We start from the raw sequence: 26,701 nt of genomic DNA on the forward strand, positions 1-26,701 counted from the left end.
CTTTCCGGGCGGCCACCTCCGACCGAGCCGAGCTAGAAGCCAGGACTGAGCGGGGCCGCCAGGGTCCAGCCGTGGCTGCGGCGAGTTACACCGTCCTCCGACCTGTCCGCTCCGCCGCGGCCCCGACCGCCAGCATGTTCCGGATGCTGAACAGCGGGTTTGAGGATGACCCCTTCTTCTCGTGAGTGTCCCCGCCATCGCGCGGCAATGAAGGGATTTTTCTAGGGAACTATTTTAAGGGGAAAGAGCGAGTTTGAGAGGGCGAAAGGGAGGCAGTTTGAGGAAGAGGAGGACTTGGGTGGAGGTGCGTGAGAAAGAAGGGAGAAGAGGACTTAGGGGTGAACGAGGGAGGGGAGAGGGGATGTGTGTGTGTGTGTGGGGGGGGCGTAGAGAGAAGCAAGAGAGTTTGGGTCCGTGAGGTGAAGTGAGAAGAGTTTGGGGAGCTGGGATGGGAAAGGACTTGGGGGGGAGGAAGGAGGAGAGGAGGATCGGGGGCGTGAGGAGAGCCCGGATCTGAGCAGCCCTCCCCCGCACCCCGCACCGGGGTGAGAGCCGCTCTCACTTGGCCGGACTTCGGTGCCCGCACCGGCCCTTGGCTTTCCTCCTCGGGAGTGCGGCTTCCCCGATGCAGGGGCTTTGCAGGGGCGGTAACTGCCTCTGGGTAACGGCCATCCCCCGTGGAACTGACGGCGAGAAGGATGCAGGCTCTCAGGACCTCCCCACCCCTGTGTCAACTCCAAATGAGGGCTGCGGAGTGCCTGGTAGGAGGGCAGTTCTTTGAAAAGGGAAACATTCTCTAAAACAGCACTTTTAATCGTGTTTCTGAGCGCACCACGAAGTTGGAGAGTTAGTTGTGCTGCCTCTCACCTCCAGGGGCGTAGGAGTTGCCATGTGCAATGTTTGTTTTCCTTGCTCGCTTTGTTGCAAAGCTGGCCTTGTTCGGGAAGGGGCTCTGCCTCGGTCAGCAGTGCGAGAGGGCAGGGAAGCAGGGAGAGGGTGCATTTAACACCCCAGGTAGCAGGTGCCAACCCGTGGACCGGTCCAAGTGAAATTAATGTGATGCCTTAGGAGGATGACATCCAGAAATGAATTAGTTGTTCTATTATGATCTAGTTTTCTGGTTTTAAAAAAAATTCTTCTTTTGGTGATCATAGAAGAGTAATGATCTAATCTAATTGCGTCCCTAGAGCAGGAAGATTTGTGATCCGTTTTTGCCCAAGTGTTTTGCCAGTCTGAATTTTGACTTGGTGTCCTTAATTTAATTAGATCTTCCTTTTAATTAAATTATTTCTCTAGGCAACTTTGGGATCCTGTTTTTTCAAGGTTAAAATGTTAACAGTTCACCTTCCATGTAGATTTTCTTAAAGGAAAATATTGACTTAATTGTTTAAAACCATATAACATCAAAGTAATAATTGAGAGAATAATTAACAGTGGAATAGCTACACCCACATTTAAGGAATCAAAGCTAATGAAACAAAGAGGACTATAGAAAATGTAATTAATACCTTCAGGAGACTTTAATTTCTAGTGTGACTGAGAAAGCTCAGTTGTAGCAACTCTTCTGAAGGTTATTCATTAAACAGTAAACTCATTGTGCTGTTTTAGTTCACTTGTTTAGAAGCTATTGGGACATTTACAACCAGTGCCATTTTAACAGATTTCAAAGTTTGTATTATGATCTGCTCTTTGAAAAGCCTCTGAGAGTAGGGACTAAATATATCCATAGATTAGTGGAGCTGTTGAAGTGGTTCTTATGAAATTGTGACCTCAGTACAGTGGGTTAAGAAGATTATGATACACAGCTTTTCTGTTGTATTATGTCCTTGATCATATCAAAAAGAGCAATGGCCTTAACTAAACTGTGAATGTATAATTAGTACCTTCTTTAAGCTGTCTAGCAAAAGTGTAATTTAAACTCTTGGGTGACTCTTTTGAGCAAAGGCAATGAACCCAAGGGTCAGGGTCAGAAATAGTAACAGACCACAAATAGTAGGCATGCCTCAAAGAACACGCTTCCCTGTGCTTAGGGTGGAAAAGACCATCAGTTACATGCCCGTGTAACTTCAGTTCAGTCATCGCCTTCTTTAAATCTAGGAAGCTGTATCATAAAAATGTAAGATAAAATTATTGTCGGTAACTTTATAAAACTGATTCATGCTTGTAATTTCTTTGCTCCACAACTAACTATATAGAGAGTAAACATACTTTGAAGAGGTTAGAGGAAAAAAAACACAACCCTGTTATATTTATTTCAGGTAACGTCATTTGACCTACCCATTTTACCCCAACCTCAAATGAAATGAATATCCATTAATTAACATAAGTCAAACATAAGGAATTCATGCCATCTTTTATATAAGCATTATCCCTATTGCTAAAATTATGTGTCTGGTCACTGGATTCCCTGTGGGTAGTTTAATGTCTGACATGTAGGAAGTTTTCAATAAATATTGTGTAATGATAATCTGGTGTCCTTGACTCTTTGTCTTGTCGTTATTTTGATATTTATTGCTGAAAGCAATTATTTGCATTCAACAGATGCCCTTATTGATGTGGCACTTTCTAATTTGAACAGTACCATTTCCTAAATAATCCATAAGTTCAGAACCAAGGATATCAATATAAGCACACTTTGTTACTTTACTAATTATTTAAAAGTGAGAAGATTAAAAATATATACTTCTTGGATATAAAATTATAATTATTAAATAGTTTGGGACTGGTAAAATACTGTGGTAAAATTGTCAAATGCTTAAAATATCTGAGTAAAAACACAATTGAAATATGTGGTTTTAAGTTCAAATATATTCATTTTAAATGTTTACCTTCACATAATAGCACATATTAAATTTCAACAGAAAATTAAAAGGAAACTTAAAAAGTGATATGTTAGTTTGTTTTATATATTTGGGATTTTTTATATTGGTATCTTCTTATGTTATTTATGTTATGTTATATATATGTTATGTTATATATATCTTCTGAAGTTATTTCAATGAAAATAGACTTATGGCATACCTTCATATATACCTTGTAAATAAATAATACTTGTAATTTGGTTAAAAACACAAAGGCTAAAAAACAATGGGTGGTACTTCCTGGCATGCAGTTTTCTCTCAAAGATGCTACTTTCCCCTCCCATTTGTATTTGCTAAAGAAGAAATAAAAATATGTGTATATTTGGGCAGGAAAACTAATTTGAGGTTAAAGTTATTTTGGTATCTATCCTATACCCTAACAGAGTTGATTATCTACACTAATAAAAGAGAAACATGCAAATTGGTGTCACTCCACTACGCCCACCAGCCAATCAGGATGAGTATGCAAATTAACCCAACAAAGATGGTAGTTAATTTGCATATGCAGACGCAGAGTGAAGACTGAATATGACTGAAGACAGCTGAAGACTGAAGAGCCTTGCTTCTCCGCTGCGGCCGGAGTGAAGGCCTGGGTCCCGGGTGCCGGAGGAAAACCGGTGCCAGCAACCAGGGGAAGGAAGGCCTATTGCACGAATCTCTTCGTGCAATGGGCCTCTAGTTTACTATAAAAGTCTGCATATATTACAATCTAAAAATTTCTACTTTGTACAGAAACATGGTCTTCTGAGCTACAGAAATGGAATTCTGATCGTGCAAGTCTACAAAGAATATCTATGTTAGCACTTATAAGCTATTAGATAGTCAAGGCTCAGAAGCAGGTTGACATATCTATCAGCCTTATTTTTAATCATAAATTGTTAGCATTTTCTTAAGGCACCCAACTCTTCGTATGGGCACCATATGTGTCTTTGGTCAAAGAACTGCATATATTCATAGGATGGTGTTTTTCCATCTCCTTCACAGAAGCTAAAACTTACATTTTTATACTCTCTACTTAAATTCTTTTAAATTTCATTTTTCAATTTGGAGATAATTGGAGGACACTTCTTTTGGCATATTCATTGACTGAGTTGAAAGTAAATGTATTTCATATACAAGAAAGATATAGACTGATATTTTCTTTTCTTAATATGCTCTTATTGATTTTTTAGAAAGAGAGGGAAAGGGATAGAGAGATAGAAACATTGATGAGAGAGAAACATTATCAATTGGCTGCCTCCTACTGGGGATCAAGCCCACAGCCCAAGCATTTGCCCTGACAAGGAATCAAACCGCGACCTCTTGGTTCGTGGGTCAACGTTCAACCACTGAGCCACACTGGCAGGCTTGACTGATATTTTCTTGATTGAGAATATTGTCATAGCAGGAAATAAAATGTACCTTACTAGATAAACTTTTGTGAACAATGTTTGAGGTTACTTACATATTTGTTTTCAGACATATAGTTTGAGGTAAGGTCTTCATTAAGATGATGTAGTTTGGTGCTAAATAGTATTCTAATTCTAATCATTTAATAAAGTTAGCTTTAGAGTACTCAGCTAAAATTTAAAGTTTTCATTTTCAGGGTCCCATTATAAGACTCCTAACAGCTACTCTGAGTTTTAGCACTTAAAAATTTATGTTCTCAGAAATACTTTTATAAGGATACTAGAGGCCCGGTGCACAAAAATTTGTGCACTCGGGGGGGAAGGGGGGGTCCCTCAGCCTGGCCTGTGCCCTTTCGCAGTCTGCGACCCCTCGGGAGATAACGACCTGCTGGCTTAGGCCTGCTGCCGGGTGGCAGAGGGCAGGCCCAATGCCTAGGTGCAGCCCCTGGTCAGGCTCAGAGCAGGGCTGATTGGGGAGTTGGGGTGTCACCCCCTGTCATGCACAGAGCAGGGCGGATTGGGAGGTTGCAATGCCACCCTCAGTCACGCTCAGGGTAGGGCCGATTGGGGGGTTGGGGCACCGCCCCCTGTCACACTCAAGGCAGGGTCGATGGGGAGGTTGCGGCGCCACCCCCTGTCACGCACAGAGCAGGGCCAATCAGGGGGTTGGGGCGCTGCCCCCTGTCATGCACAGAACAGGGCCGATCAGGGGGTTGGGGCACTGCCCCCTGTCACGCACAGAGCAGGGCCCATCAGGTGGGTTGGGGCTCCTTACCCTGTCACGCACAGAGCAGGGTCAATCGGGATTGGGGAGCTCCCCCCTGTCACACACAGAGCAGGGCCCATCAGGGGGGTTGGGGAGCTCCCCCCTGTCACGCACAGAGCAGGGTTGATCAGGAGGTTGGGGCGCCTTCCCCTGTCACGAACAGAACAGGGCAGATAGGGAGGTTGTGGCCCCGCCTCCTGTCACACACAGAGCCGCAGGGCGATCAGGGGGTTGGGGTGCTGCCCCCTGTCACGCTGATCCCGGTGCTGGGAGGCCTTGCAGCTCCGCTGATCCTGGTGCTGGGAGGCATATTACCCTTTTACTATATAGGATAGAGGCCTGGTACACGGGCGGGGCTAGCTGGTTTGCCTGAAGGGTGTCCTGGATCAGGGTGGGGGTCCCCACTGGGGTGCCTGGCCAGCCTGGATGAGGGGATGATGGCTGTTTGCAGCTGGTCACACACCCTTCAGGGTGGGGGTCCCCACTGGGGTGCCTGGCCAGTCTGGGTGAGGAGCTGAGGGCTGTTTTCAGGCTGGCGGGTGACTGAAGCTCCCAACTGCTCCTTTTTTTCTCTTTTTCTTTTTTATTCTGGGCCAGCTTTAGCTCTGGCTCCAGCTCTGAGGCCTCTGCTGGGTTCTATAATCGAAACAATGTATAACTCCAGCTCTGAGATCCCGGCTAGCTGAAAGCAGGTTTCTGGGGTTTTGTTTAGCTTCTATAATTGTTACAATGTTTCTTAAACTGCAGGCTCAGAGGCCAGCAAGGCAGGCAGGGAACATTGGTTTCCACTGTCACTGAAGCAAGCAAGCCTCATGTTAGTTTCAAGCTGCCTGGCTGCTGGCCGCCATCTTGGCTGGCAGTTAATTTGCATATCTCGCTGATTAGCCAATGGGAAGGGTAGCGGTCGTACGCCAATTACCATGTTTCTCTTTTATTAGATAGGATTTCTTATAATTTAATTATACATATTGTAGGATATCATATTTATAGAATGAGGTACTATAAACCCTATACTGAAAGAACTTTTAAGGTATACTTGATTTGGTGCATTTTTTGGTTCATTGGGTAGTTAAGGAGTACAACACATTTATGACATAGTTGTCTGGGTCAAGAAATGCCATTTGATAGCATCTAATCATATCTTAATGCTTAGTTCTATCAATAAACATTATAGCCCAGCTAGTGTGGCTTAATGGTTGAGCATGAACCTATGAACCAGGAGTTCATGATTCGATTCCCAGTCAGGGCACATGCCAGGCTTGCAGCTCAATCCCCAGTAGAAGACCTGCAGGAGGCAGCTGATCAATGATTCTCGTTATTGATGTTTCTATCTCTCTATCCCTTGCCCTTTCGCTCCAAAATCAATTAAAAAATACATCTATGATAATAAAAGCATAATATGCTAATTAGACTGGAAGTCCTTCTGGATGACCTTCCAGACGAAGCCAGGGCTGCATGGGAAGCCCGAGTTCCGGGGAAGGAAGGCCTACTCTTGCACTAATTTTGTGCATCGGGCCTCTAGTATTTAAAAATAAAAGTAAACATCTATACTAATAAAAGCCTAGGTGGCCTCACGTGCGACATCATCACAAGATGGCCACTACAAGATGGCCATGTGCACAGCGGAGGTGGGGTCAGGCAGCCGCTTCATGTGATGAGCCCACAGCTCCATGCAGCGTGGAGGAGGCTGGTCGTGGCGTCTTCGCCACCTTGTGTGGAGGAGGCAGGTCGCAGTGGAGGAGGCAGGTTGCAGCAGGAGAGGGCAGTTGTGAGCAATCGGGCTGGCAGGCGAGGGCAGTTGGGGGCCATTGGGCCGGCAGGGGAGGGCAGTTGGGGGCAATCGGGCCAACAGGGTAGCGGTTAGGGGGCGATCAGGCTGGCAGACAGAAGTGGGATCAGGCCTAAACCAGCAGTCGGACATCCCCCGAGGGGTTCCAGATTGGAGAGGGTGCAGGCCGGGCTGAGGGACACTCCCCACCACCCCCCTGCGTGAATTTCGTGCACCAGGCCACTAGTTATAAATATTCATGCAAAAGTAGGGGAGTACTTATAGAATGGGAGGAATCATAGTCATTCCTACAACTCAGTATCAAAGGTTTATGCCATACTACCATTTTAAACTGTGCTTCTAATTATTGGGAAAATAGATTGCCTGTAGCTATGTAATTCATTCTCCATGTATTTCTTAAGTTTCTACTATATGCTCAGCCCTGTGGACTCTAACATAAATTTGTAGAAGTTATGGTCCACGCCCTCAAGATTTTCTTGAATGTTACGTGTATTATTTCTAACTTTAAAATTTGGATTGCCTGATGTATATGTACCCATACACCTCATTGAAACTAGGGAACATTTTTTTATTATTATGAGACTCATAACAATCTGCTGGCTAAGCAAGTTTTTGCTACTAGTATGTATAGTGGAAGGAAGGAAGGAAGGAAGGAAGGAAGGAAGGAAGGAAGGAAGGAAGGAAGGAGGGAAGGAAGGAAGGGAGGGAGGAAGGGAGGAAGGGAGGGAGGAAGGGAGGGAGGAAGGAATGAATTCCCCTTGATGAATGGGACTGCCATATCAATCTGAGACCCTTATGTAATAAATAATGTAATGGTTTTGTTTGTAAGTATAAATATCTATATTCTTATACAGACTAAATAAAATTAGAAGCTGTGCCCCCAAATATATATGTGTGTGTGGATATATACATATATATATATTTGTATTTGAGCCTTAAAAGCAGGACTTATTCTGAAGTGAAACTATACCAGTCCTTAAAAAAAAAAAACAACCAACTTTCATGACCAGGCCGGTGTGGCTCAATTAGTTGTGCGTCATCCCATGCACCAAACAGTTGCTGGTTTGATTCCCAGTCTGGGCATATGTGGGGGTTGCGGACTTGATCCCTTGTAGGGGGTGTTCAGGAGGCAATCAATCTATGCTTGGCTCTCGCATCAATGTTTCTCTTTCCTTCTCCCTTCATCTATCTCTAAAAAAAAGCCAATTAAGTTTTAAAAAAAAAGTTTATGTTGAAATTATTCCAAACAGGCCCAGAATCAATTTAAGAGTTAAAATTTGGTGGGATGGGGGTAACAATTTATTTTTCCTAGCTTCTGATAGATTAATAACATGGCGTAGAAAAAGTACATTTAGTACCAAATGTCACTATGTTTGGTTGTGGTTTGTGTCAGTGATCTTGAAAGAGGCAGTATGGCCGGCATAATAAATAAAATTATAATAAATAAATTATATTTAATAAATAAATAATAACATTTAATCAATAATTAATGAAGTTTTCCTGAAAGAATGAAACATTAATTTCAAAGGAGAACAATATGAATAGGTAGAAATATATAAAAACTATATATAAAAACTAACTTCTCACCTGATAAGCTCTGTAGGAGGTTAATTTAAAAACACATTAAAACAGTTGGTGACTACTGCAAGAGATTTTTGGCGTTGATGAAAAAGAATTCAGGCTTGAACAAGAGAAATCTTGAAGTCTTATTTGCAAGCAGTTGCTGTTCTGGGTAGACGTGAGTTGCACTCACTTCAGGGTCCAGCCAGATTTCTTCCTGAGTGGTCCCGACAGGTGCAAAAGCCAGGCTGCAAGCCCACTTTCATCTTAATGCTTTTTCCAACAGGCCGCCTTTTGTTCATGTCACTCAAAAAATAAAGATTTCTTTTTTAGCATTTGCCCTACATATAAATATACCTACTCCTATTTAAATAAAGAGAACCCTGGGCAACATTTTAAATTAGCCACATTTAGTTGCTAAATTTCTAACCCAATTGTATGTAATGCATTCAGAAAAACAAGACTCACTAAATTGCATGTTTCTATAGGAAACACTTTATTTTCAGAGATGTGTTACTTTGTGTTTAACATTTTTATATCATAAAGGATAAATAAAGATATATTTTTATTATTATTCATAAGTGAATTATAGTGAATAAAAAGAACAGTCTGTATTTGTGCATAGTAGGTCTTTATGAGATATCGATTATCTATAAATTGTATTTATGGATAGTAGGTTTTTATGATATAACTAGAGGCCCAGTGCATGAACTTAATGCATGGGTAGGGTCCCTACGCCTGGTTGCCGATCAGGGCCGATCTATGGGGCGACCGGCAAGGCGATCGGGAGGCCCCCACTGGCACCCACCTTGGCTGGCGTGGCGCCGCCCACTCACCAGCCCCGGCCCCCCACCGCCACCGGTCACCTCCCTCTGCAAGGTGACCAGTGGAGTAATCGGGGGAGAGGGGCCCTGTGGCACCCACCTTAGCCAGCCTGGGGCCTGTGGGCTGGGGGCAGCTCCTGCATTGAGCATCTGCCCCTTGGTGGTCTCTGCATGTCATAGCGACTGGTTGTTCCGCCTGTCAGCCCACCATTTGGTTGATTTGCATATTAGGCTTTTATTGAATAGGATTCTATTCTAAAGTGTTCTTTTGTCACTTAAACATCTTAGCTCAGAATACTTCATTGTTGTATTTATCTGCCTATTACTTATTTAAATTCCAACACTTATTTTTACATGATTTTCAACAGTGATTCTTTTCATGCACACCGAGAAAGTATGCGACAGATGATGAGAAGTTTTTCTGAACCTTTTGGAAGAGACTTGCTTAGTATCTCGGATGGTAGAAGAAGAGCTCATAATCGTTCAGGACGTGATGATGGGGGAAATTTTTTGACTGTAAGTTCTTTATTTTAAAGTTAGTGGGAATTTGAAGAAAGGTATAATAGTAAAATGTATCTATCATGATAGGATATGACTAATACTTATGTTATGGAAATAAATACTCTATAAAAGGAGGGACTTGTTGGAAACCTTAACCCTTTAACAATGAACTGTTAGCTATATAGCATTTCACTATGCTACCTAAACTTTTAGGATCATATGGTTATATATTATAAGCCAAACTTAAAGCATTGTTTTTCATATGCATATGTATGATTTGTTCTCACCTTAGAAATGCCTCCCATGTCTTAAATTAGAACAGGCAAGGACATATATTTCCTGTCCCATACAATACTTTCTTTTCTACTTCAAAATAGCAGCCAAAACTATAGCATAATTATCACTATTGGACCAGGAAGAGCCAATCTTCTTCATAGTCAATTGACTTCTTCAAAGCCAATCTAAAATTTTAGATCTTCAAAATTTATATTAACTTTTAACTGTATTCAAAAGTCTTGCATAATTGCAGTATATTTTCCTAAGTCTTGTCTGAGAGCAAAGCTAAGTTGCAAACATACTCAATAGCAACAACAAATATCTCAGGCCCGGCCGGTGTGGCTCAGTGGTTGAGCACTGACCTGTGAACCAGGAGGTCGCAGTTTGATTCCTGTTCAGGGCACATGCCTGGGTTGTGGGCTCAATACCCAGTGGGAGGCCTGCGGGAGGCAGCCAATCCATGATTCTCTCTCATCATTGATGTTTCTCTCCCTCTCCCTTCCTCTCTCTGAAATAAAAACAAATTTTAAAAAAATCTCAGGGTATTTATATATCTTGACTATTTTCTTTTCTGTTTATTGATTTTTCAGCCTTAGGAATGGCAGTTCTAGAGTAACAAATCCATAGAAGTTTCTATAAAGATGAATCTCTGCAATTGGAATGTAGATATTTGGAACTCAGTGAACATTAAATTGATCAATTAGAAAACTTCCAGAATCTTCCAGGAAAAAAAAACAAAAACATCTTTTCATATTTTCTGTTTTCAATCATCTTAAACAGAGCAAAATATTTTAAATACTTCTAAGAAGTTTAATGAACGGAATTACATTTACCATATATATGTTTATATATATATATTATCAATTTCTATAAAAGTCTAATATTAAAATCAAAGGATAAATTATCAAAGAGGGAAGAAAAATCAAATGTGACATTCACATGACCATTGAAATATTTTGTATATCTGCTATAACCAGAGCAAGGAAAGAATAGAGCTTTATATAGTGCTTTGTATTTATGTCCTAAATGAGCTACTCATCGCTTTTGTGAAAGAAGCAAGAAGTGACGATTTTAGTCTCTTGTAAGTAAGTATACTGCGTAGATCTGTTTGTAATTCAGCTGTAAAGTTCTTACTGAGGCTGCCTGGCCACATCAGCTATAAGCTGCCGGTCATTCACTGGAAATGGAACCTAATCTTTCTTTCCTGGGTACTTGTGGTTAAAACAAAAATTAGAAATTGACTGCAGACGATGAAAGAGAGTAGTGCTAAGTTTGAAAGAACACAGCCAAAAAAACAATAGGCTTTTTGAGCATGCTAGCTGACCTTTTAATACAGAGTTTCTCTCTTTTTGTGAAGTTATGTTCCAAAATGAGTGTTTTGGTGGAGCAGTAAGCCATTATGCTGATGCTTTTAAATAGACCTTGAACCTGTTTTTCTTCTTTTTGGGGGGCCATTTCTTGACATTTGTCATCTTCACCAGCCATATTATGAAGGAAAACAAAGATTCCTACAAAAGTAGAAGCATCAGCTATGCCATTTCCTTGGGTTTGTATTGTTAGCATTTTCTTCAGTTCATGATTTCTTTATGGGGCTATTTTTAAGCCAGCTGTCCATTTTGAGAAGATTAATTTTATTTAAAATTAGATAATTCAATTTTTAAATGTATTTAATTAGGCAATTTATCATTCAAGATGTGACATGTGAGCATCTGACATTTAGATTGAGTGTTGGTACCAGAATCAATAGAAAGAAATAAAAAGAGGAATTATTCTTCTTTCAGTGACAAGAAATAGAAGAATTTTATTGGTGCATCCAAGACACTTTGGAGATTACTGTTGTAGATATACAGTAATAAGTATATATCATTTAATATACATTTTTTAATGTAAACACAGTTTTCTCTATATTTCAACATAAGTTACACAGGGAAAAAATTATCACTGACCATATATATACATATATATATATAGCTTTTACCCAGAAATTCAAAATTTATTTTCAACATTTGAAACTCTCAAGTAATGAAAGTTTTTCATTTGTATACATGTGTCTAAAAATTTTTTTCATCTTTACCTATTAAGGAGTATAATTTTTGAACTATAAATTTTTATTATTCCATCTATTACACTTAACATTCTTTTGCCTATTGAAGGCCTTAAATACTTTTACATCTATGTGTGTGATCCTTTCTGAAGTCTGTATTTTTTATTTCATAAATTAGTTCTTAGGAGGTATTTATTAAAATTTTTGTCTAATATCTCTACTAATCTTTTGAGATGTTATTAATGTAGATAGATTTTTACTTTTAATCAGTTACAGGCAAGATTAACTGATCTTTTAAAAATATGGAATAGCTGAGCAAAGGAAAGATGATATAATCTTAATCATTGTACATTATGTTTTAATTAATTTTGGTGTGAATTTGCTTTTCCTTTGAGATATGTGTGTATTAAGCCATAGCAAATACTTTTTAACTGCCTTTAATAAATACTAGAGTAGTCATATTTAAAAGTGATATATGGTGTCTCCTATTTGCCTGCCAGGCTCCTGTCAGGCTGTACAATGAATAATAAGCAGGGAATTTTAAAAATATATGCTGAGTTCTGTTTGATTAAAAGGTTCCATAATTTTACTAGCACTGAACTAGGTGAGTATATAGTGCATTTCTTTCTTTTCCCAGGATTATCATATAGTAAATATCATAACCAAATTAATTGGATTTTTTTCTAGGCAGTGAATTCTCTTGTGCCTTTTGGCAGTTTTGGTGGTATGGTTCATATCATGAGACACAAACCATTTTAGCACCATTTCCTAACATATTTATTTTTCATGAACTCAAGCAAATGGAATTGGCATGCAGCTTTACTTTTATAGTAGTGGCTTTTTAGTATTTGTACTGGAAACCTGTTTCATGTATTACGTTTATTTTAGAGTGTGTTAGCATGTGTTTTCTGAAGTAAGTCCTATCCACATATATAAAATCAGTCCTCAAAAATAAAAAGTATATTTTAATAGATGAATGAGCGTTCACTTGATTTCCGAAAGGGATTACAAGTTGGAGACGTGCTTATGATGACTTCCCAGCAGGCGAACAGCACCAGCCCTTAGGTGGACAAGCACATTCGGCAAAGCTCAGATCGGCTGCTTTCTCTCCGTCTCCACTGGCAGCTTGTGCTGCTTTGTCTTTCCCACGTCCAGATGTGCCTGCGCTGCACCCAGCTTTTCTCCCACCTGTGTTTCTTTGGGCTCATGTCCTTTTTCTGTAATGCTACTTTCTAACACATTGGAAGGCAGTCTGAGGAGTAGCAGAGAAGAGCATGACTTTGGAACATTTCCTGTGGATGCATCTACACTCTCATGAAAAAGTTTTTTTTAATTCTCTTGTGCCCGACTTCAACTATTTGTCTCCTTAAAGTTTAACCTTCCTGATCAGAGTTTTCAGTGGGACAAAGGAAAGAAGCATTTATAACAGAGTTCTCAGTAAGATGATAGGGAGTTTGACATGCTGTGGGAGCACAGATAGGAAAAAGCCTGTAACCCTTTGAGGCTGGGGGATAGAGGTCAATCAGAGAAGACTCCACAAACTTAAGGATTAGGAGGAGTTAGCCAGGAAAAAGAGGGAGGGCGGAGGAGTCCGCAACACAGAGGAAGCAGCACCTGCAAAGACCTGGAGGCTAAGGAGCACAAAAACATTTAGGATCACTTGGCCCCAGGGTCTGAGTTGGAGAGTCCATGTAGAGGAGGATGGAGAGGTAACCAAGGACTTCTTTCAGCCTGGTAAGGACTGCGGACATTATCATAAGAGCAGAGGAAGCAGTTGACCGATTTTCATCAAAATAGTAATAGAGTCAGGTTCTCATTTAAACAGGTCATTGTGCTTGAAGGGGAGGGAGAAACTAGAAGGGACCACAGTGGAGGCAGGGCAGTCATGAGGCTGTTAAAGTGTGAGTAGTATTCAGGATCACTTCTACTTCGGTAATGGCTGTGCTGATCATGAGAAATAATCTCATTGAGAGAATTAAAGAGGTGAATGGATAGAACTTGGTGATTGATAGGGTTACAGGAGCAGTAGAGAAAGAGAATCCCACTGAGATAAGACACAGAGCATTGATATGCTGTAGATAAGAGGGGAGGAATGGCCAAAAGGATCATTTCACTTTGGGGCCTTTTGTATTTGAGGCATTTGTGGGTTGTCTGGGTAGATTTACCCATCTCGTAAATAATTGGATATAGGGGTTTGAGCTGAGCTAGAGAGAATTTGTTTATTCATTCAGCAAATATTTATTGAGCCTTCCTATATGCCAGGAAGTGTTTCTAAAGTATTGGGAGTATAGTAGTGAATAAGACAGCCCTACCTTCTCAGAGGTTCTTTTTATAGAGTGGGGAACAACTGCACGGTTTCAGGTCATCCAAGTACTTCCAAGTACTCTGAAGGAGATGACGCAGGGGAATGATACAGTGAGGGAGGTGAGCAGAGATTAGTTTAGATAGGGGGTCTTTCTAAGAAGGTGGTACTCGAATGCTGGGCAGAAAGTACCTATGCTGAGTCAGGGGAAAGCGTTCTGGGCAGAGAGGAGAGCATGTGAACGAAGTTCCTGAAGGCCTTGCGAGCCCACTGGACTCTCAGCTGTACTTTGTCCTCCTACTTTTGGCACTCCAAGGTGCTGGGCCACCCAGAGAAGGTACAAATACGTCTCTTGATGGCTGATTTGACAGTAAATTGAGCATAGGGCAGAATATACCCTAACATCCGATCTTCTGTTCTTCCTTCTCCCTCTTCTCCTCCTCTTCCTTGGGCCAGCTCCCTGTCAGCTCTTTAAGAATTGTGTCTCTCCTGCAGCCTGGTTATTCACAATGTTTCCTGAATCTCTGAAATGCAGATTAATTATATCGCAGCCCAAGGATGTATCAGTATCTCCTCAATGTGCGTTTGTGTTCTGTACTGTGTTAAGTGCGTGTTCTAAATATTAACAGCATTATGGGAATTTGCTTTTCCCATCCATTTTTGTACTAGCAATAAAAACCCAGCAGCAGGCAAAACCATAAATAGGCCTATGATAGTTTTTTGGTGAGTCCCAGCTTGGCACACAGCAAAAGGACCTCCAGCAGGGCTGAAATATCAGCATGAATCACAGGGCCTAACAGGACTCGAAAGACTCCTCCTGCTTGAGTGACTTGAACCAAACTTTCTCTCTGTTTAATAGTAGTAGACAGTGCTTTGGGTGGCACATTAGAATGTGTGCTTTACTTTTTAATTTCTGGTGAATATTCCAGTGATAAAACCTAAAATTACTATAGATTTTTCTAGAGCAGTTTCTCAGATGTGACGCTGCTGACACTTTGGGCTGATAATTCTTTTTGTGTTTTAATAATTATAAAGTCAGTGTGTTTTTTACTCCTTATTGTTGAAAGTATTACATAGGTCCCCTTTTTCCCTCATTGACCTCTCTCACCCTGCCCTGCCCCTCAACCCAGGCCTTCACCACCCTATTGTCTGTGTCCATGGGTTATGCATATATACATATGAGTTCATTGGTTGATCTCTTCCCACCCACCCACGCTCCCCTGCCTTCCCTCTGAGGTTTTTCAGTCTGTTCGATGCTTCTGTGTCTCTGGGTCTGTTTTTTGTTCATCAGTTTATGCTGTTCATTAGATTCCACAGATGAGATCATGTGATACTTATCTTTCTCTGACTGGCTTTATTTTGTGTAGCATAATGCTCTCCAGGCTGGGGGCTGCCGTATGCTTTGTAAGATGTTTAGTGGTATTCCTGGCCTCTATGCACTATATGCCAGTCATACAGCCTCCTCAGTTATGACAAACAAAGCTGAGTATTTCCCTGGATAACCCCCCTGGAGTCAGTCTCTCTTGGTTGAGGACCACTGTTCTAGAGGAATTCTCAGCTCTCCTCGTGAAGGAGCATGCATCAGGCTTCAAGGGTGTGCCCTCTGAGCCTTCAGTGGTAGGCGGCAAATTAGTAGAGTGAGCGAACCTCTATCACCTGGACCCCACAATGATAAAAAGAAGGGCTGGCTCAACTTCTGTCAGCCCTGTGGTCCTGGTGGGGGTGACACAGGCATCTTATGCCCAAGTTTTATTTATTTGCGTGGTGGGGTATTAAGAGAGGGAAGAAGGAAAGATTCGAAGACTCGTCTATGCTAGAGCTGTGCCAGCCCAGAATACATCAGTGTTTATATATTAGCTATATATGTTTTAAGAGAGTTGATGAATGATACTGTGTATATATTTATATGGTCTTGTACATACAGGGTGGAGCAAAAGTAGGTTTACAGTTGTTCATATGGAAAATAATACAATAATCTCTCTATATAAAAGCCTAAGCGACCGGCCAGCCAGTAGCTATGATGCACACTGACCACCAGGGGGCAGATGCTCAACGCAGGAGCGAAAACTACAAATATGGAAACATGGAACAGACATGGAGAGGGCGGGAAGAGATTAACCAAAGGTCTTATATGCATACTAGAGGCCCGGTGCACGGATTCATATACCAGTGGGGTCCCTCAGCCTGGCTTGCAGGGATTGGACTGAAACTGGCTCTCCGACATCCCCCAGGGATCCCCGGATTGCAAGAGGGTGCAGGCCAGGCCAAGAGACCCCACCGGTGCACCAATCCGTGCACCAGGCCTTAGTTAATAAATAATAATACAAAAATAAACTCTGTATTTTGCATACTCGCAACTGTAAACCTACTATTGCCCCACCCTCTATATTTATCTCTGTGTTTTTGTGTGTACATACATGTATGTATGCCTGTATTTATAGTGTTATGGCTCCCTAATCATTTATATGTTGGCTACTTGGGATTTTGTTTATGCTTTAATTATATTCTTTGACAAATCATTTTCATTGTATAGTCTTCAAATTATCTTTGCTTGGTCAATTACTGCATGAGATCCCACTGCATAAATTGAAAAAAAAAAAGTTTCAGCGGTTTTGGAATGGGTGATTTGTTTCCATTGTGTTATACTTATAGTTAATAACATACTTCCTAATATCCTGTAGCATACAGATGTCAGCCCTTTTCAGGCAATGGACCGAATGATGTTAAATATGCGAAACAGTATGCAGGAATTACAAAGAAACTTTGTAAGTACTAAAACATTGATGAGAACATTGTTTTCATTTATTGGTACCCCATATTATAGTGGTTTTCAAACTCTTTTTAACCATGATACACAGTAGTTAAAAAATATATCGTATTCATAGCATCTGCCTTTAATAGTGATGTGATAAAGTGACACTTTCACCAAATATATATATATATATATATGTATATATATATATATGTCCTATGTCATGATACAGTACACAATACTTGTGTACTAAATAAATATACCTGAAAAAAAGTTTAAGAAAATGACCATACCATTTATAATATGTGTTGATATAGTCTATTTTATTTCAGATTTTAAAAAATCCTGGTCACAATCCACAACATTGATTCCACAACCAACAAGTTTGAGAAAAATAGCATGAATTAACTTTCAAAATTAAAAAAATTCAACCTCAAAAGCATTTGTTCTGCTGAAGGTCACTGTTGTAAATGAACATTTTAAAAGAATTTAGATTTTTAAATTATTTTATAACTTGTCTACTTAAAAGCAATTGTATCATTTAAGTAATTAAGTTTTAGTGTTTAAAAAATTCTGAAAATTTTGGAGTGATGTTTAGACACTGAATTAGATCCATGTCATCCAAATACTGATAAACTAGTCCTACCATTCTTACTTTTCTACTCAATATTCACATCAAAACAATAACTTGATTCAATCTAAAGAAGGCCCATGTTATTTTAATCTTCTAATTTGAAATCTAAGGATCGTTTCAGAATGATTTTAGTAATTAGCAATCTGGTACCCACAGGAGGTGTAAAACCCTTTGTGTATGATTCATTGGCTCAACCTTGGCAAATTAGCACATAAGCATCAACCACTGAATAAAAGTATCACAGCATCTATATTTAAGTCTAAGCCATAGGTCTTTGATCCCAAAGACTTAAGGATCTTTGAGTGATGCGCCTGTATTTCTCACTAGGAGGTGGGAATTGGTGGCTAAAAAGGAAGGAAGTTAGGACCTTCCTGGTGGTGCCATTTGGATACACTATACCGATATAATAGTATCCTTAGTAGAACTTCTGGTTGTGTTATTACTTATTTGAGTTCTCTGACATTAGTTCTGCATATTTGACTAAACTTTCTGAATTTACAATTTATATTTGTAGGGTAACCTTTCAATGGATCCAAATGGGCATTCGTTTACTTCTTCCTCAGTTATGACTTATTCCAAAGTAGGAGATGAACCGCCAAGGGTTTTCCAGGCCTCAACTCAAACCCGTCAGGCTCCCGGCGGAGTAAGTACTTTCTAAGCAGTGTTAGAGCTTTATAGAGTTGTGGAATGATTGGCCCTATCAAAGGTTAATTATCCAAATTTGACCTGGTTCTGTTGGGGGCGGGGGGATGTGGAGGAGAGAAGACCCCTGCCACTATGAAAAACATTAAAGCATTTTCTTCTCCCCACCAAACCTTTATTTATGTAAATATCTGTTGATGTTTATTAACTTTACATGTTGACAGATACATAGACACTAAAAGAAATCTTTGTTTCGTGAAACAGATGTCTACTTTTAACTTATATTTGAAGTAAATAAATTTTTTAACTCATGGGATATTTCAAGTATACAGAAAAGATATAAAGAGTAATATAGGGTCCTCCGCCAGCACCCGCCAGAGCCTGTTCGCGTCAACTGACCAGAGTCCGCGAATTCTCCGCTCCGAGCCGATCCGGACTGCCCCGACCCCAGCTTTCTATCCTTTGAAACCACTAAGAATAATGTCCCTGCATCAATTTTTACTAGAGCCAATCACCTGTCATGCCTGGAACAGGGATCCTACCCAGATTGCCCTTAGCCCCAATAGTCATGAAGCCCACATCTATAAAAAGAACGGGAGCCAGTGGGTGAAAGCTCATGAACTCAGGGAGCACAACAGACACATCACCGGTATCGACTGGGCTCCCAAGAGCGACCGCATCGTCACTGGCGGGGCCAGACCGCAATGCCCGTGTCTGGAGTCGGAAAGATGGTGTCTGGAAGCCAACCCTGGTGATCCTGAGAATTAACCGTGCAGCCGCTTCTGTCAAGTGGTGCCCACTAGAGAACAAATTTGCTGTGGGAAGTGGAGCAAGACTCATTTCTGTTGTTACTTTGGGTCTGAAAATGACCGGTGGGTAAGCACGCACATTAAAAAGCCAATTCGCTCCACAGTCCTCAGCATGGACTGGCATCCCAACAATGTTTCGCCGGCAGCAGGATCATGTGATTTCAAATGCAGGGTGTCTTCTGCATACATTAAAGCAGTGGATGGAAAGCCAGCCAGCACACCCTGGGGCAGCAAGATGCCTTTTGGCCAGCTGATGTCAGAGTTTGGTGGCGGTGGTACTGGTGGCTGGGTGCATGGCGTCAGCTTCTCCGCCAGTGGGAGTCGACTGGCCTGGGTCAGCCACGACAGCACCGTGTCCGTTGCCAATGCCTCAAAAAGCGTGCAGGTCTCAAGTCTGAAAACAGAGTTCCTGCCCCTCCTGAGTGTGTCATTTGTCTCAGAGAATAGCGTTGTAGCCGCCCGCCATGACTGCTGCCCAATGCTCTTTAGCTATGATGACCGCGGCTGCTTGACTTTCGTCTCCCAGCTAGACGTTCCAAAACAGAGCATCCAACGCAACATGGACAAGAGGGCCACAACCGAGGACCGCAATACAGCCTCGGAGACGCTGCACCAGAATAGCATCACTCAAGTATCTGTTTATGAGGTGGACAAGCAAGACTGTCACAAATTTTGCACTACTGGCATCGATGGAGCCATGACAGTTTGGGATTTCAAGACCTTAGAGTTTTCCATCCAGAGCCTCCGGATAATGTGAAGTTGAGTGAGCCTCCCAAATCCAGCATGACAAACTGACAGACTGACAGACTGCCCCACGGCAGCTCCGCTATGTGCATGATGGAGAGGAGAGCCAGCCGCAAGGAAACACTGAAGACACATATCGCGCAAATGTTGTTTTTGTGGTTTTGTTTGAATATCATTGGTGAAAGTGTTGGATTTTTAAAAGCAGCAGTGATTGAGTTTTGTTTATATTTTGGTTTTTTGTTTGTTTGTTTTTTTGGTTTTTGTTTTTGCTATTTCATTCCATTTTTGACCAAAGCTTCTCTTTTAGTAGTTTATTATGGAAATTGTCACACTAACTTAAAAGAAAGGGTGGAGAGATATGTAAAAAATTTAAATAAAAATACTGAATATGTAAAAAAAGAATAATACAAATATTCATATGTCTTAAATCACAACATTTTTCTCTGTTTAAGTTGTCTCTTGTTTTGTTTTCTTTTTAAGCAAAAAACTTTGCAGATACAGTTAAAGCTTCCATTGCCCTCCTCCCTCCTTGGTCCCTTTTCCTTTTCTCCCTCCCCCAAAGAGCACCATTTTCCCATATCTGGAATTTATCATTCTCATGCAGGTCTTTATAATTTTGTTACTTAGTATATATGCTTCATAAATAATATAATGAATTATTGCCAAGTTTCTAAACTTTATATAAATGGCGTCATATTTCATGTGTCCTCTGCAACTTGACTTTGCTCAATAATATGCCTCAGATTTATTCAAGTTGATATGTATGTAGCTCTGGTTTCTTTATCTTCTTAATAGTATCCCAAATATGATTAAATAGCAGTTTTTAAATCTATTTTTCTACTGATAAACATTTGGGTATTTCTAATTTTTCATTTATTCATATTTACAAAAGTCTCCTTGTGCAAAGGATCTAGGAATGGCATTGGCTGGGTGTGGGAGATGTGTATCATTTTCATTAAAAATTACCAAGTTACTGTCACACAGTGACTGAAACAGTCAGCTTCCACAAACTGGTATAAGAGTTCACATTTCTCCATTTCTTTGTTAGTAATTATAGTAAACAAGTTAGGTTTTCCTATCTAATGAGTGGTTAATTTCTTTAGTTCTTACATATTAGTTATATCTTTTAATGATGCTTTTGCAATAGTGCAGCTAATTCACCTCAGACATTTTAATTTTAACTTGCTGTAAATGACATGCATCATAAACGTAAACAGAATATAAATGTAGATGTCTCATAGAGAACCATGTTAATAGCTCTGGCTATCATAGATAGTCTAATAACCCATAGACTTCATAGGTGGGAGTCATGAGATTCAATCTCATCAACATGACTGCTGAATAATTAGCTGCCCTTATTTATAGGAATGCTAGCATATATTACTATTACATTGTCAAGGGCAGTGTCAAAGGCACTAAGTTTTCTATAATTAAGTTATTCTTTGTTTTAACATTTGATTACAATTTTGAAAAAATTTGTATTGGTCCTATTTGTCCTGGACATTTTAATTTCACGCAGTTCAGGAAATACCAGAGAATTATTACCATAATTTTACTGCAAGTTGGTAGTGGAACTGAGTGCCCATTATTTTTAGAACAGCAGATTGATGGTCTAATCTCTGTAGTAAACAGGCCCTGAGGAGTTTAGAATTAAATCCATTCTATGTTTCTATATATATAAAAGGCTAATATGCAAAGTGTCCCCTCGGGAGTTCGACCAGGAGAACAGTAGTTTGATCGCTCGCTATGACGTGCACTGTCCACCAGGGGACGGCACAGAACATGGCAGGGGACCAGTGGTGGCAGCAGGGTGCTGAGGGAGTGAGAGAAGGAGGAGGCAGGGAGGCAGGGGAAACCATGTGGTGGCGGTGCGTGGGTGGCGAGGGAAGGAAGAGGCATGGAGGCAGGGGGGAACCACGCCATGGTGGCGTGCAGGCAGTGAGGGAAACTGATCAGCCTTGATTGTCAGCCAGGCCTAGGAACCCTACCCATGCGTGAATTTTGTGCACCAGGTCTCTAGTATTTAAATAATAGCTCATTTTTATTTTCTTTACTTTTACAGATAAAGGAAACTAGGAAAGCATTGAGAGATTCTGACAGTGGACTAGAAAAAATGGCTGTTGGTCATCATCTCCATGACCGAGCTCATGTTATCAAAAAATCAAAGAACAACAAGACTGGAGATGAAGAGGTCAACCAGGAGTTCATCAATATGAATGAAAGTAAGTGTTTGCAGAAAATAGCATTCTTCCCAGTAAAGTTAAAATAGCACCTGCACTGGTGGAACTTGAATATTTTTTTGTAGAAACATTTCATAAGAAGTCGTTTTGAGGTAGTTTATGAATGTGTAGGAAATACCTTATCAAAGTAATAACATTGTGGTTTCTTAATTTCATAGTAGATCTGTTTTTATAGTAAGTCTTGGTAATACTGAGTACCATTTTATGTTTTCTATTTGGGAAATGGAATATTTTGAATTGTTATTTAATAAGATTCAGTAGGCAAAATGAGTTCTGGTTTTCAAAGAAGTACATTTGAAAAATGTAAAAAAGTATAAAGAAGAAAATTATCCATAATTTCAACCCAAAATAACTACTATTAATGTTTTAGTGTATTTCTTCCTAATAATGTTATGTATATATCAACATATATACTTTTTTCAAAGTTAATATTTTAGTGTTTATATAATTTATATAGTGCTTATTTGAATTCTCCTTTATAATTGTGAACAGTCACCTGTGATATTTTCATAAACATTTTAAATGGTTACCTAAAAGTTTCATCATGAAGAGGCCATAATTTATTTAAATTATTTGGTATTTTTGGATATTTAGGCTTTTATATCAATAAGATTTTAATTTCTGGTATTGTTAGAAATAGATATAATGTAATATATAACATATCATGTATATATCAAGTAATTTTTTTTCATTTTCTAGATTTTACATTCATTTTGAAGTGAATTTGTCTTTCCCATATCCTAATCCTACTGGTTGTAATTTAAAAATTATATTCATCTCCTATTTTCAAAAAATATCCTGAACAAAAATATTTTAATACCATAAAGGGTTTGAATTATTATATAACTTTAGAAAGAGAATTTCTCTTAAGGTTGGAGTTTGATAAACTTATTCTCATGCAATGAAATGGAAGCCACAACATCTTAACCTTTCTTTACTTTTAACCTTTATAATTTTGTCATATTCTATCTAATAAAGAAGGAATACGCTAATTGACCCTCACACCATCGCAAAGATGGTGGCGCCCACGGCCAATAAGGAGGGAATATGCTAATTGACTGCCCCACCCTCAAAAATGGCAGTGCCCATAGCCAATAGGGAGGGAATATGCTAATTGGCTGCCACACCCTCAACGATGGCGGTGCCCACAGCCACAAGATGGCATCGCCCAGTCCCCTCAGCACCCCCGGGGCAGCAGGCATCTGGCCTTGCCGCACACCTGCCTCCAGAGTTCCCCAGTCCCCTCAGCCCCCCAGCTGCCCAGGGCTGCCCGAGACTCAGGTAACCAGGGCTGGCTGAGGCTTGCGCTGCCAGCAGTGGCAGCAGCAGAGGTGTGATGGGGGCATCACCTTCCCTGATAACTGGGTCACCTCCCGCCCCTAAGGGCTCCTGGACTGTGAGAGGGGGCAGGCCGGGCTGAGGGACCCCCCCCCCTCCAGTGCATGAATTTTCATGCACCGGGCCTCTAGTTGAAATATAATTAACATACTAAAGAAATATTTAGTGAAGGAATACATTATTATAAAGGCAGTCTAAAAGAACCAGTATTGCCATTTATCTGTTGTTATTATGGAAGTGAGGTTACCTACTTCATAACAACATAAGTTGACAGTCAAAATGAGTAACCTGTCTTAGGAAATTGACAACAGAAGCTTGTGAGGCCAAATTACATAGGAAGATGGTGAGGGTAATAGGAGTGCTAGCCACCGGAGGAGTGCCCAACTACAGAGAAAAAGGATGATCATTACAGGAAGACCCAGGAAGAAAGACTGAAAGTCGGTATAATTGGATCCAGGGGACCATTGGGTAGAATGATGTGATATCCAGGCAGGTGTGTGAAAAAGCAGATCATCAATGACAAAATTATCAATAGGAATAGGAGAGGAACAAACGGAAAAGGAAATATCACCCTGAGCCAAAGGCCTTTGTATTTGAAGCAGTTTCCTGCCTCTAGCTTGAGGTTAGATTGATGGAAACATCGGGCTAGAATGAAGTTTGTGGGGAGCAAGACATTTACTGACCGACTGATACCTTAATATTACTCCTTTGTTTCAATATTTAATGTAGGTGATGCTCATGCTTTTGATGATGAGTGGCAAAATGAGATTTTAAAGTACAAACAAGGGAGACAGTGGTGCAATCTGGAAAACACCAGGATGCGAAGTGTTGGGCATGAAAATTCAGGAGCCCGAGAACTTAAAAGAAGGTAAGAGTTACTTCTAAAATAAATTGTGTTGTTCAAAGAATAGTTAGGAAAAAAGTTACCTAATTTTACCTCTGTTATCAAGAAGTTCTCATTAACATCCAAGTTGTTTTCATCTACAATTTTTGTGAAAGATGTCATTTACATTATATCTGAGTATTCCACACAAGTTTAATTTTATACCTAAAAAACAATAATATTTCAGGATTACATGATTAGTAACTCAATAGCAAATTATGCTTCAGAAGATAAGGGCTATATCTCCCTTAAGGAACATGCTGTAATGTAGTTATTCATGTGAAACAGATTTTAATGTATGTCAGAAGCCTTGTGCAGAATTTCACGTGCTAGCATCTTTTATTTTTAAAATACCTGTTTAGAGTTTAGAGCACTAATATTTTCTGTAGGAAATCTCCCATATTAATTTTAGATAGTATTTGTCTCACTTTGAAAAGTGTATTGATAAAAGCCTAACAGTGGTAAGAGTGACTATGAAATCCAGGTCCCAGTGAAAGAAAGCATGTTCTTTATAAATGACCTATAATTTATGGTCCTATCGGGCATTTTCTGTAAACTAGAACCATGCGATAGGACCTTCTGAAGTGATTTTCCGCAGTGATGAAAATGTTCTATATCTGTACTGTCCAAAAATGTAGCCACTAGTCACATGTAGCTATGAAATCACACATCCTCAGTGGCTGGTGCAACTGAGGAACTGAATTTTATTAAAATATAAATGACATTTCTAGCGGCTGCCATGTTGGGCAGCATGGCTAAACCAGGCATAGTTAAATCTATCTCAGGAAAGCAGCAGCGGCTTTCTTAAATGTCAAGGGAAATAGTCTGGCATATGTTTTTCAAAGCTATTGAGAAATTGTTAAGATAAAACCTTGCTTAAATCACAGTGATTTTTTAAACATGTTTGTATTGATTTGTAAACCATTGATCATTTAAAAAAATAGTATTAATTTTTATATGTATATTTCTCAGGGAGAAATCTCATCAATGTCCAGGCATTGAACGTGGAAGAAGATCAAATGTTTTCGTGGACAAACTCAACATCAAAGGATCACCTGTGAAAATCAACAAAAAATAAACAGCCTTGCATTTGATGTGTTCAGTGTAGATTGTTTTACAGAGAAAGTAATGGTGCTGGGTAATACACATAAGACCAATCTCCTGTTGTTAAATCAGTACTGTACTTAGCAACTTTCTTCTGATATCTCAGTGTTCATGGAAGGCCAAGCATTGTGTTGTCCCTACTTTAGAAATAAAACTTTGATTTTCAGCCATGTGGCAAAGTTGTTAAATATTTAATCAAACTCTTCACTTTAAATCAGACTAATTTTCAAAGCTCACGTGCTGATTTTGCTTTCCCGGTTATTTTCCTGTTGGCTGTGTATTCTTTTATACAGGATTGAATGTGGCACTAGTTCTATATAATTAGTTTTAAGAAAATTAAATGTTTAAAAAATTGTCTCAATTTTCATTTAACACTACTCGAGGGTCATGTTAACGAGGTTAAAATCATTTACTTCAAATTTTACAATGTGTTATGTAGCCAGCTAGCTTAAAGATTTCTTAAAAATAAAGCAGAACTATATTAGTACTGGCTTGTGAGAAATTTGTTATCATTTTGATAAAGAGCAATCAAATAGTTCATTTTCAAAGTATTTTAAACTGCTAATATACATGAGTGTTCTCCTTGTAGTGTCTTTATACAGTATATTTTCGTTCTATATTGCATTCTTAACATTTATCAGACTTTACACTGACCTTTCTGTGTAACGTCTTAAGGTAGCGTATTTCTACTCTCCTTTCCTACAAACACTTAATCTGTCTCCACGGTTAACATCCTGAAGTCGGAGTGTCCTTGGAGAAACTCTGCTCAGCCTTTCTGTGACATTTAGAAAAATGCATCTGGTATTCTGCAAACCTGAGTGAGTGATTGTCTCAGAATTTCTTAGACAGGTGATATGTGTTTGACTCACTAAGTCAATTGGTCCCTCTTTAATTATACCATTTAAAAAATCGTCTCTAGCATTTTTATTCTAGAATTAAAGCATTAATTCATTTTTATAAAAGTTAGGTTTGAACTCTATTAGAATATAAAATCTTATCTCTTAAGTCTTTGTTGTTTCAAGGGGAAAAATAGGACAAAAAATTCCACTGTCTTCCTTTTTTAACTTGGGAAGTAGAATTACATGATTGTGCTTATACTCTTGTAGTTTTCTATATCATATCCTGTTAATTTTACTAGTTGTTGTTTCATGCCTTTAATGAGTCACTAAGATAAGATGCATATGTATCAATTAATTTTTATAATGGAAAGTGATTTAGCATGTATTAGTTAAAGATGGTAAAAT

The 26,701-nt window shown here is 39.7% G+C and overlaps 1 protein-coding gene and 1 pseudogene across 3 annotated transcripts; both read left to right on the top strand.

The window, feature by feature from the left end:
• MLF1 (myeloid leukemia factor 1) lies at positions 1 to 25,944 on the top strand. Of its 3 annotated transcripts, XM_059686891.1 has the most exons (8): positions 2 to 181; positions 9,557 to 9,704; positions 12,697 to 12,738; positions 16,993 to 17,076; positions 18,212 to 18,340; positions 21,955 to 22,114; positions 24,200 to 24,338; positions 25,326 to 25,944. In XM_059686891.1, the coding sequence occupies exons 1-8, from the start codon at positions 135 to 137 to the stop codon at positions 25,429 to 25,431; spliced, it is 855 nt and encodes a 284-aa protein (XP_059542874.1). In that variant the 5' UTR covers positions 2 to 134; the 3' UTR covers positions 25,432 to 25,944. The 3 variants fall into 3 exon arrangements, with proteins under 3 accessions (XP_059542876.1, XP_059542874.1, XP_059542875.1); XM_059686893.1 differs by lacking the exon at positions 12,697 to 12,738 and having other exon boundaries at positions 1 to 181; positions 25,330 to 25,414; XM_059686892.1 differs by lacking the exon at positions 12,697 to 12,738 and having other exon boundaries at positions 4 to 181.
• LOC132230054 (actin-related protein 2/3 complex subunit 1A-like) lies at positions 18,372 to 21,144 on the top strand (annotated as a pseudogene).
• Positions 25,945 to 26,701: the final 757 nt, after the last annotated feature.

The sequence above is a fragment of the Myotis daubentonii genome, chromosome 3 (genome assembly GCF_963259705.1).
Source record: "Myotis daubentonii chromosome 3, mMyoDau2.1, whole genome shotgun sequence".
Lineage (NCBI taxonomy): Eukaryota > Metazoa > Chordata > Mammalia > Chiroptera > Vespertilionidae > Myotis > Myotis daubentonii.